We start from the raw sequence: 11,953 nt of genomic DNA, 5'->3' as shown, positions 1-11,953 counted from the left end.
CTTCCCTCCCCAGGGCTACCTATCCACAGGGTCCTAATCAAATGCCAGAAATGTAGCTGCCACATGGTGAAGTCTTCTTTATTTCATTTTAGAGGGTGATAGAGGTAGGCTTTCGTATGTTTCTCACAGTCTTAACTATGACGATAACCACTGTGAATATGAACAGGGCTGGATCTGCAGATAGTCTGGAACAACGATATCAGAGACGAGTCAACCACCTATTTGTGGCAGCAGACTCCCAACAGAGGTGCCCTGCGAGAGCAATGTGCGCTTCAGCATCAGCTCACTCCCCATTTCAGAAAGGCATGGTTTCAGTGGCTTCTTTTTCTGGGGCCATTTGAGATGCCTCTCGTTTTTTCCCCACACTACATAGCAGAGGATGTCAGCGAGCTCGGGGTCGGCAGCGAGCCGAGCCGTACCGTGCCAAGCCGAACAGGGGGACAGCCCACCGCTCTCCCCTCCCCAGCCCGGCGTCCCCCATGTGTCTGAACCGCCAAGCGAGCGACGGGAGCGTTTCCCACGGCCGGTGGGGTCCGAGCGGCGCAAGGCTGCTGAGCGGGCCAGGAGCTTTCCTGTCCAACGGCTGCCCTCGTCGCTGGGCGCAGGGCAGCCGAGCTGAGCCAACCCGTGCCGTGCCGTGCTGTGCGAAGCCCAGCCGAGCCGTGCCGGGGCAGGTGCAATGACGCCCCGCCCGGACCGGCCACCTGCGGGCCGCCGCTCCCCGCCGGGGCGGGCGGAGGTGCCAGCCCAGCCCCGGCCCCGCCTCCTCCGGGAGCCGCTCGGAGCAATTCCCACGGCAACCCAGGCTCGACCCCCTTCCCAAACCCCGCCTCCCCTCCCCGCCCCTCCGCTCCCGCCCGGCGGCCGCCGCCGGTCGGAAACAGTCTGTGTGTAAACTCGACGTGTCCGGAAAGGTGCGCGCCGCTCCCCGTCTCGCTCCGCGCCCGGCTGCGGGCGCGGCCGCCCGCCGAGCGCGATGCTGGACCCTTCCTCCAGCGAAGAGGAGTCCGATGAGCTGCTGGAAGAGGAGCGGCGGGACGTGCTGGTGGCGGCAGGAGGCGGCTCTCCGCGCTCGCTGCCGCCGCCGCCCCGGGACCCGCGGGGCAGGGAGGCCGGCGCAGCTCGGGCGGCCAGCCCCAGCCCCTCGGTGCTGAGCGAGGGCCGGGAGGAGCAGGAACGCCTGCAGCGAGAGGAGCGGGAGAAGCGGCTCCGGCTGCAGCTCTACGTGTTCATTGCGAGGTGCATCGCGCACCCGTTCAATGCCAAGCAGCCCACGGACATGGCCCGCCGGCAGCAAAAGGTGAGCGCCCCGCCCTCCCCCCCCCGCGCTCCAGCTCTGCCCCGCCGGTCCTGGCCCCCGCGGGCCACTCCGTGCCCGCCCGCCGGCAAGTGCTGCGCTCTGGCCCGCAACAGGTTGAGGCGGGCGGGGCAGGGCGGGGGGAGCCGCCGCCGTCCCGCAGACGGTGTCAGAGCAGGGTGTTGGGAAGCTTCTCCAAACTAGCACGTTTACCTAGAAATCCATCAGTCAACAGGGTCGAAGTCTTTTAAGTTTTTAGAGCTGAGCTTAAAGTGGCCGTGAGAAGGAAATAAGAGCGCAGAGAGCGGGCGGCGGGGCCGGTTTGCAGTGGAAGAGGTTTCGGCTTCACGACGTTGTGTGACCGATGGAGTTCCACGTTCCAGAGGTGCCTCCTGCAAATCGTGTTCTGACTGTGCCCAACTCGAGTAAATTAACCCATAATTCAGGGATGAACGAGAAAACTTTTTTTTTTTTTCCCCGTTAATTTTAAGTGCAATCTTTCTGTATAGAGAAACAATTCACGTGTGTTTGTGATGAGAAAGACCTTCCAGTGAATGAATGATTTCTTGTACATCAGAGACAAGCTCTTGAGAATTGACAGGCATGTGGTAGGTTTTTATGCTGTAAGAATGCTTCTTCTCTGTTAGTTTTGAATAGGTAGAATACTTAATGTTTTGAAACAAGGTGCTGCATTTCCAGATAACCACTTAAAAACTCTGTTCTTGAAATGTTTGGTCTTAGAAAATTTTATTTTTATTATTGCTTTCAGATCTATAAAACAAATAAACCCAAATCCAAACAAAAATAAACAAACAACCTTCCACATTGCTTTCCAGGGGGAAAGAATTCAGTTCGACTTGGCTTTTTATGGTCCTGGTAGTTCTGTATATCTAAGAGTTTGTAAAATCCCCTACTGAATGTTTTGGGGTGTCCGGATTATGCCTGCTATAGGTAATTTGTGCTTAGTGAGTTCTCTGACAAGTTAATGTGGTGATACTAATAAGATTATTTCTGTAAGAACGCTTTGTTTTTATTAAGTGTTAGGTATTTAAGCTGCGAAGCCTGTATAAAGACACCTTGTAAGCAGGCAGTTAAAGAAAATCTGGCAAAATGAGATTTTTCACCATCCCAGTGAGGACTCCCCACCCCAAAAGAGATTTATCATAGACATTATGTTTTGAAGGGACATTTGGAGGTCATCTAACTGTGACCTCCCACAGGACGAAGCCAAAGCTGACCTGATTAGTGTTGATACTAGTCTAGGTACAAGCAGGAGGCTCAATAGCCTCCAGAGGTGAGAACCTGCAGCCCATCTGTGTGACCTGCTCCAGTGCTGCATTGCCCTCTTCTTGATGAAATTTTCCTAATCACCTTCTAAGTCACAACTTGTGGCCATCAACTGCAGGAGATACTGAGGATTTAGAAGTTCTCACTGATTCAGTTTCTAAGTATAGGAACTGTGTGTTATAAATAACTACAGTATTATTTTTATTAATAAGATATATGAAGAGAGATTGCTGATGTGCAGCAAATACAGAAATACAGCAGTTGTAGATTTAGCATATGAGCAATGAACAGATTGATTGACAGAATTGACTTGATACCTAGAATTAAATGTTAAATGAACTCTGATGTTTGGTTTAACTGCTATATGCAGAAAGAAATTTTCTGTCATCTTTAGGAATTTAGCTGCAGAACAAGGTTGAATTGTCTTTTGCTGGTCAGGAACTATTGTTTTTAAATAAGAGATAATACAAAAATAAATCTTTCTGGGAGTTGCACTTCTCTGTAGGAGTAGTGAAATGCACATAAACATCCTTCTTCTTATTTCACAATTTTTATATATTACCCAATGGATTACTGAATATAGGGTAGAAGAACTGCTCCTGAGTTTTGAGAGTTCGGGAAACCTGCTGTAATAGTTGAGGATCACTGAGCAGTGCATGAAGGAGCCTGCTTTTGTGCTTTGATGTTTGCACTTTGTGCTGCACGGTGGCCCCATGTCAGCCTTAGGAATAAGAGTACAACCACCTGTCTCACACTGTGTCCTGTAGTAAGACAGTTTTGGATGTGTGGTAGTTGAACTCATATTCCATAGGGTAAAAGTCTTTCTTATTTCCTGAATGAATTTTCTCACTGCTTGTCATGGTTCAATCCAGCTGGCAACTAAGCACCACCCAGCCACTTGCTCACTGCTCCCACAGTGGGATGGAGAAGAGAACCACAAGAGTGAAAGTGAGAAAACTCGTGGGTTGAGATAAAGACATTTTAATAGGTAAGCAAAAGCCATGCATGCAAGCAAAGCAAAACAAGGGATTCATTCACTGCTTCCCATTGGCAGGCAGGTGTTCAGCCATCTCCAGCACAGCAGGGCTCCATCACAAGTAATGGTAACTTGGGAAGACAAACACCATGATTCTGAACATCCCCTCTTCCTTCTTCCCCCAGCTCTATATGTTGAGCATGACATCATATGGTATGGAATGTCCCTTTGGTCAGTTGGGGTCAACTGTCCTGTCCCAGCTGTGTCACCTCCCAACTCCTTGTGCACCCCTTGCCCACTCACTGGTGGGGTGGCAGGAGAAGCAGAAAAGACCTTGACTCTGTGTAAGCACTGCTCAGCAGTAACAAAAACATCTCTCTATTATCAACACCGTTTTCAGCACAGAGCTAAAACATAGCCCTCTACTAGCTACTGTGAAGAAAATTAACTCTGTCCCAGCCAAAACCAGCACATTGCCAAAATATGATACAGACGTGAACTGTCCCTTAATGTCTTGTGCTTTTACTTCACATCTGACTTGTGTTATGCAGCTGTCTGTCTATTGCAATCTGGACTGAGATTCCCTACCTGTGTTATTTAACTGGAGCTGTTAACAACCGCATGCCCTCTCCATCATCAGTGATAAGTGGTGATCCAGGCTATGGTTTCAAACCAGAACTGACGATGCACTGTGGTTCCAGCTCCCAGCCCAGTCTGCCTGGCTCTCGTTGTACGCTCTTCGTAATGCTTTTGCACCAGCAGTCTTTCTAATAACCTAAGAATAGTATCCACCCTGCTTGAGAGCAGAAATAATTTGTTCTTTCTGCCAGTTCATTTGGCATATTGCTGAGCAAATATTGCAGAATGCAGTGTGCTTCTTTTTTAATGTGGAACATATTATCCAGTAAGGGAATGAGATGGAATTCACGTATCAAATATCCTCAATTGCATTGTAATATCAGTAAGGAAATGGTTTACAATATGGCTGGCTTCTTATGTTCTTGCTTCAGTATCAGATTAAAATGTTCTATACAGTATATTGAAACATGCATACTTAATGGACTAGAGTTATACTAATTAACATAAAGAATTTTAAATGCAGGCAGTGTTTCACTCCTTTGTTGTCCTTTCTCATCCTTCTTTCTTCTCACTAAGTAAAATTAGCTTGGCTCTATTATGATAGATAAGGTTAATTAAAAAAAAAATAAAGCAAGCAAACTTAAAAAAAAAAAAACAAACCTATCATAATTCACCAGAGCCCACCACGTCTGCTAAATTTTTAATGTCAAATTCAATGTAATTTAGCCTAGACTTTTCGGAAACACATACTTTTATAATCTGGCTGCATTTATTTCTTTTCTTCTTCTTCTTCTTTTTTTTTTTTTTTTTTTTACTCTATAGGATATGCAGTGGAAATACTCTTTTTTAATTGTTCGGAGTTAGTTGGTGAGTTCCTCTTATACCCTGTCTTACTTTGGTTATTGGTAGATTTGTGGTGGAGAAGGAAGAATAAGCTAATATTGGAGATGTGGAACTGAAGCATGGCCTGATTTTTTTAAGGTGGGGTACCAGATCCTGATGAAGATGGAGTTAGTTCGTTCTACAGAGAAGAACTAATATGTACTTAGTTACATATTTTCAATAGAAATTTATAGACATTTGGTCATGTATTTTCCATGCATTACATGCCATGCCTTTATCAAGCAAGGTTTTTCTGTCCCTGGTTTAAAGAGACTGTCACTTTTTTGTAGTTCCCCCCTTCTTTTTTTTTTTCCAAGCAAATCTTCTGGAACTATTTCAGCCACTTTCTTTTCTGCCACTCCACTCCTCTTCCTTTTTAGTCAAGCAAAAGTCAAGAACAGACCAGTTAGCTAATGTCATTCCTATTCCTTCTTCTGTCCCATCCCAGCCAAACTGAATCTCAAACCAGTAGACTGAATTTGTCCTCAGAACGGGATTTAGGCAGTGAAAAGAAATGCATTCCCAGTGTGACTGTTTTCCATCACGGGAGAGTAGTGTACATGAACATATGCAGGGTCAGTGATTAGGTGATGACCCTGCTAACTGTGGTACATACTGATCAGTTTTACACTTGTATGTACATACTCGGTTTTACTCAGGGAGCGTGTGCCAAAGGTGGGTTCTGAAACTGGAAGATGAATCAGAGTTCAAGTTCCTGAGGAAGGAAGGGACAGAGAAGTGCTACAAGTAATTAACAAAAAAGGTGTTCTTCCTGTGTTTTTCTTCCTCAATGTTTTAAAATCTACTCTAGTAATCAAGTGGTCGTGCAGTAGAAACTCAAGACTGGGGAGAAGTTAACACTTGTATGCTGAATGAGATTTCCTAAGGCACGTAAGGCTGAGTACATCAAAGTTGATAATTCAAGTCTTGCTTTCATAGGTGATAAGGAACAGAAGTAATTGAGCTGTCTGTTTAGAAGTCATAATACTCAAAAGTAAGAGTGGTACTATCCAGAAGCTAATTTTCACCTGAACTCCTTGACTTTATTCTTTCCAATTTCTTGGACTTCACCTCTAAAGGAGAAGTTTGTAATGATACATGTAACTTTATCAGGAAAGGTTTGGTTACAGGGATAGGCTTCATTCTCTGGATCACCGTTTTATTCTTAATATCTTTATTTCTCCTGCCCAAAGCCCCACTTTTCCTTGCTTTTGAGCTGGTGTTTGTGTCTGCTCATTGATTGACTGAGCGTGTTCTGGGAAAGAAAAACTGTCTCTTGGCTTCTGAGCCTCAGTGCTAATATAGCAAGGAGAGTACATGAAAAGCCGTTCTTGCCAGAAACTCTAGACACATTTCAGAGGAAACTATAAAGCTTGGCCTTCTGGTCAAAATTCTACTAAAGAGCTTTCTAGGAAGATGCTTTCATTTGTATCATCAATGTTTCCTTTACTAATTTCAAATTTTTTGTGAAGTGTTTCAGAAAGTAATTTTAAATCAGCTTCATTTGCCTCTTTGTTTTTCCCCATCACAAACACCTTAAAAACCCCTTGTCATGATGCTGTAAGGCATTTGAATTTTGTTATAGTCAAGTTAGTATAGAGTATTTTGGTAAATCCTGTCAAAGCCCATTAAGATGCTGGCCTACACAGCTCTGTACGTGTTGAGACAAAGTAACTGGCAAACAGACCTTTTTACCACAGTCAGAACTTGCTCTGGGGAAGAAGTTGTTCTTGTCTGAAGTAGGAGAGTTGCTCACAATGGGCAATTGAGTCAACCATAGCTGAAAAAATACTGGAGGGTGATGAGAGGAGCAGAACCTTCTAGTTACCAATGCCACTTTAGAAATGACAATCCATCAGACTTTTATCTTAAATTGTTCTGTTGCCTTGCCAGCTCAGCATTGATTGTTGTGGCTTGGCCAAAAACTGGGCAACGTGCTGGGAAAATGAAGCTTTAGCAGTTTAATGAAGCGGACATGTAGGGACAGTCAGCAAACTCAGTTTACTATGTGGAAAAATTCATCATGCCCTTCTTTTGCTTGCTTGTTTTGTTTTCCCTGCCTATTTTACCCAAACTTGTGTTTGAAATGTAATTATTCTTTAATATTATTTGAGGGGACAATTTTGAATTTTTTCTGAATGAGTGACCTCAGGTCATTTATTTCTTTCTGTCACCCACACTGTTTGACAAGTGTGTTAACTGTGTTGGCTCATCCTCCATGTACAGGGCTTGAGGAAGACCACTGATTAGTTTTTCTACGAGGGAGCTAACAGGAAGGGAGTTTGAAGGATCAGTTGACTGTTGCCATCTCTGCAGGAATGGTACAGGGGCTGGCTGGGCTGCCTTGCATTTCTCACTCTTTGCAGGCAGTTGTTATTCTCACATTTTATTTTGTGTACCTGAACTGTTGGTAATTGGTGACAGTGAAGCAGAAATACCACATCAGCTCATCTCATCCTTATAACTTTCTCTGACATCATCTGAGAAACATATTCATTGCTGCCATGGAAGAACAGGCTGGTGAAAATATTATTTTGCCCTCTGAACCATACTCCTTTCCCTGTATCTGGAGAGGAGCAGTATATAAGAATATTCATTACCATGTATTATCTTTATCTGTAGAATATTGCCGGAGCAGAAGATACTCAGTGGTTGCTAGCTGAGTATTCACTGAATGATTTCTATCAAAGCAAATTTACCATTTCCCCCATGCTTACCTGTTGTCACCAGTTCATGTTTGTGGGCGCTATTAACCAACCACTCTCCATTAGCATGCTGCTTATGGACTTCTTTTTTCTCTTTCTGGCTTCGTACCATTTCCTTTTAATATTGGTGAATATCATCCTGAAGCTGCTTTTGGTATATATTATTTTACTTTTTTAATGTACCTCTGTATTTGTGTTATACTTTTTTGTTATCCTTGTTTCTTTTTTGTGTGTATATGTCTCCTACTTTGCCAGCTTAACACATCCCTCTCTCCTGCTGCTTCCCTTTTATTTGTATGCTTGCTAGAGCTGGAAAGCTAATAGCTCAGGGACAAAACTTGCTTCCCATTTATCAACCCAAGAGGTGTCTGTGTGAGAAGACGGGATGACACATCTTCTCTTAGGAAAGTGCTCGGATCTCCTCTGCTAATTGAGGGATGTGTGTTGGGGTGCTAGTCTTCGTGCCTTGACTCTCGTCCTATATTGAGTTGTACTGAGCCCCAGTTAATATATTACTCTGTTTGAACTGGCTGTCAGCCTCATATGTTTTTGAACTTTTTAATCTTTAAGTCTCCTTTCATATATATATATATATGTAAATATGTCTTTTGGCACAGTGGCTGCAAAGATGCCTCCTATATTTCTTTCCCACTTACTCCTCTTGCAGCCTGCTGATGGCTGTGGCACGTGCCAGTGTGGTGCTCAACCCTCTCCTTGGTTTCTAGTTGTTGCCGTTCAGGAGGGCAGGCAGGGAGAGGAACAGCATCTGCTGAACCCCTGCTCCCTTTGCCTAGTGCCTGTCTCCAGTGCCCACTTCTGCCTACAAGTGCTGGCATCGAATTGAAATCAGCCCAGTTCTGGTGTGGTGCAGCTGATTCCCACAGGTTTCAGAATAGCAGCTGTGAAAAGGCAGTTTTCAGTTTGTTGCTGTGTGGGGGAAACTCTGAGCAGCAGGAGAGACAGAGTGTTTGCATGTGGGTACCAGGCTGCATCAGCTTAGGTTTGCGTTTCAAAGGTTATTTTCACAACCATAAGTGTTGAAGGCTTTTCATTTTTTTTGTTTAAAATTCTCTAGAAGTTGATGGTACTTGCCCAAAAGAATTTATTTCTGGTTTTATTTATTTTGCAGTGAAGAGATAAAGCATATGCTTCTCTTCAAGCGTGATTACTTGTATGCATAAGTTTAAGAATGTTCTTGACTGTTTTTCCTGTCAGGAAGAGGAAAAGCATTAATTAACAGCATTGTGAAGAATGAACAGAGCAACAGTGAGTACTTCTTTAACTACATGACCTGGTGAAGAAAAATTAGAAGAAGAGAATGTGGTCGTACAAGATTTTTTTCTCCAGTTTCCATTTTTCTCTCACGCATTAATTATTCATTCATGTTCAATTGTATTGGCTGTGGGGTTTTGGAAATAGAGGCCGGCAGCTTCTGTTTAATGAGTGCTGGAGGGATAGTTTGAGTGATAGTGTAGACATACAAAAAAAATCAGTAGGATAGTGCTTCGAGTAGACCTGTTTGGGCCACAGACAAGGACACTGAAGAAAGGGCAAAGCTCAGATAGTGTATAAATGAGATCTCCGAAGAGATGATGCACATCTACAAAGATTAGGGGAGAAATGGAAATCAGTGATGGAGAGTTTCATGGATTGAGTTGAAGGTATTGAGAAAGTACATGGAACTGAATTAATTTTGGAGTAGAGGAACTGTTCAGCAAGGACAATGGCAAAGGTAAGAGGCATAGATTTGTAGCAGAGAAATCCACTGGACGTGACAGTTATGCTTTCCAGTATGGAACAGAAATGAAGGAGGGATATCTTGGGGATAAGAGTTTGCAAGAAATATATTTTGCTAGGAGAAAGAGATAAGGATTAAGCTGGGAAAAAGTGAATAGTCTCAATATCCATGTCAGCGTAATACAGAATAGCAAGGGCAAAAGAGCTGGTGAGAAACTTTGTGCTGAGAAGTTGGAGTCCATGAAAATCAGAGTGGTAGGCTATAGTGCATTGGAGAAAACAGTGTTTTCATGGTCCCAGCTTGTTTTCTGCAGAAGGTTGCAGTTGTTTTATGTGTTTAGGTGTTTCTTATGGTGAATTCATGAGTTTTCTTAAAAAAAAAAAAAATCCACCTCTAGGCAGTCTGCGCCAAATATTTATCTTGCTGGTGAGCATCCCTAGTTTGAGCCTATTGCTTATACGTTCCTTCATTTATTTCTAAATTATATATTCTGAGGCCTCGTAGCAAGGTACTGGTGTCTGTTTCTTGTTCAAAAGCTTTCTACGAATGTTTCACCATTCCAAATGTTTAATACATCAAATATGCATTAGTGTTAAAATATTAATATTGGCCAGTCTTTTTTTTTTTTATCTCCTTATGTATGGAGCATAAGCAAAGAAAATAAATAAAGAAGTGGTTGTTTGGTATAGATATGATATTTATTCATCTTAACAATCAGTTCCCCTCTGACTCTTCCTTCCTACAGTGTCATTAGTGGCAGAGGATTTTTCAGTCTCTTACCAGTGGGGATTAAAGAACAACAAATAGTAGTACTTGGTTATAAAGTAATTAGAAACATTTTAGTTCAAATCATAGAATAGTTTGGGTTGGAAAGGACCTTCAAAGGTCATCTAGTCCAACCCCCCTGCAATGAGCAGGGACTAGATCAGGTTGCTCAGAGCCCCGTACAGCCTGGCCTTGAATGTTTCCAGGAGTGGGGCATCAACCACCTCTCTGGGCAACCTGTGCCAGTATTTCACCACCCTCACTGTAAAAAAAATTTCTTCCTCATATCTAGCCTGAATCTGCCCTCCTTTGGTTTAAAACCATTACCCCTTGTGCTGTTGTAACATGCCCTTCTAAAAAGTTTGTTCCCATCCTTCTTACAGACCCCTTTTAAGTATTGAAAGGCAGCAATAAGGTCTCCCCACAGCCTTCTCCTTTCCAGGCTGAACAACCCCAACTCTCTCAGCCTGTCCTTCACAAGAGAGGTGTTCCATCCCTCTGATCATCTTGGTGGCCTCCTCTGTACCCTCTCCAAGAGGTCCATATCTTTCCTGTACTGAGGGCCCCAGAGCTGGATGTAGGACTGAAGGTGGGGTCTCACCAGAGCAGAGTAGAGGGGCAGAATCACCTCCCTCGACATGCTGGCCACGCTCCTTTTGATGCAGCCTGAAATACGATTGGCTTTTTGGGCTGCAAATGCACATTGCCAGCTCATGTCCAGTCTTTCATCCACCAGTACCCCCAAGTTCTTCTCTATAAGGCTGCTGTCAATCCCTTCATCCCTCAGCCTGTATGGATGCCAGGGGTTGCCCTGACCCAGGGGCAGGACCTTGCTCTTGGCCTTTTTGAACCTCATGAGGTTTGCGTGGGCCTACTTCTTGAGCTTGTCCATATTCTGTGATACAAACTCTGTCAATCTCATTTATATGGTTTTGGGTTCTTTTCAGCATACTTTGGCTACCAAATTCAGTTACTTTAGAAGCATCACTTAAGATTTTGAAGGCCAACTTTTAAAGTTGTCTTTAACTGTCATCCAATTTTTAGGTATCCTTACTTAATGCTTCCAGGCCTTTTACTGTGATAAGAAATGTTAGAAAATGACTAGCTAAGTTTTGTGCATATAAACCTCTGTTTTACTAGGTAATCTGAGAATTATGAGATCTGGCAGCCCGTGGTTAGACAGACATATTTTGCTCATGTGTTGCTGAAAAGGAAATAAAGAATGTCATTCTTAGCCATGTAATCTAAAGGTGATCTCTTGATCAGTGGATGAGTCACCCACAAGTATCAGAGCATGTGCATATTTTTTCATGCCTCTCACTTGAACACCCCGTGTGTAGGGTGGTTGGTACCTTATTGAACTGCTGTTACAGTGAGAGCAAGAGTTGTTTGTCCCCTCTTTGCCCTCACCTCCCACAGACTGAGATGGGGAATTTTTAAGACCTCTTCACTTTCTAAATCGCGAGGAAGGACAGGGGTACACTGTGAACAGGGCTAGGTATTATTGGTGGTCGTTGCTTGGCTCTTCCTCAAAGCTGCATTGCAGCAACTGGATTACATCAGTCTTTCTGCTACTTTAAATACAACTTTCTGCCTGTAGATGAAAAGCATCATGTGAGAATGAGAAGTATTATTTATTTAAAACGGCAACAAAATTACTCAGATTTCCACTAAACCTCTAGCTGTTTTATGTATCCTGCATATTTAAACACCAATAGATTATT

The 11,953-nt window shown here is 43.7% G+C and overlaps 1 protein-coding gene across 10 annotated transcripts in view; it reads left to right on the top strand.

Moving 5' to 3' along the window:
- The first annotated feature begins 864 nt into the window (after window positions 1-864).
- Window positions 865-11,953, top strand: part of CADPS2 (calcium dependent secretion activator 2) — a 307,032-nt gene continuing 295,943 nt past the window's right edge. For all 10 annotated transcript variants that reach the window (XM_071803366.1, XM_065836490.2, XM_065836480.2 and 7 more), the window contains exon 1: window positions 865-1,300. In XM_071803366.1, coding sequence (XP_071659467.1) covers window positions 977-1,300 — 324 coding nt within the window. In that variant the 5' untranslated portion in view covers window positions 865-976. The remainder of the gene's footprint in view (window positions 1,301-11,953) is intronic.

Source organism: Patagioenas fasciata, chromosome 1, assembly GCF_037038585.1.
Source record: "Patagioenas fasciata isolate bPatFas1 chromosome 1, bPatFas1.hap1, whole genome shotgun sequence".
Classification (NCBI taxonomy): domain Eukaryota; kingdom Metazoa; phylum Chordata; class Aves; order Columbiformes; family Columbidae; genus Patagioenas; species Patagioenas fasciata.
This window is presented reverse-complemented; position numbering and strand designations above follow the sequence as displayed.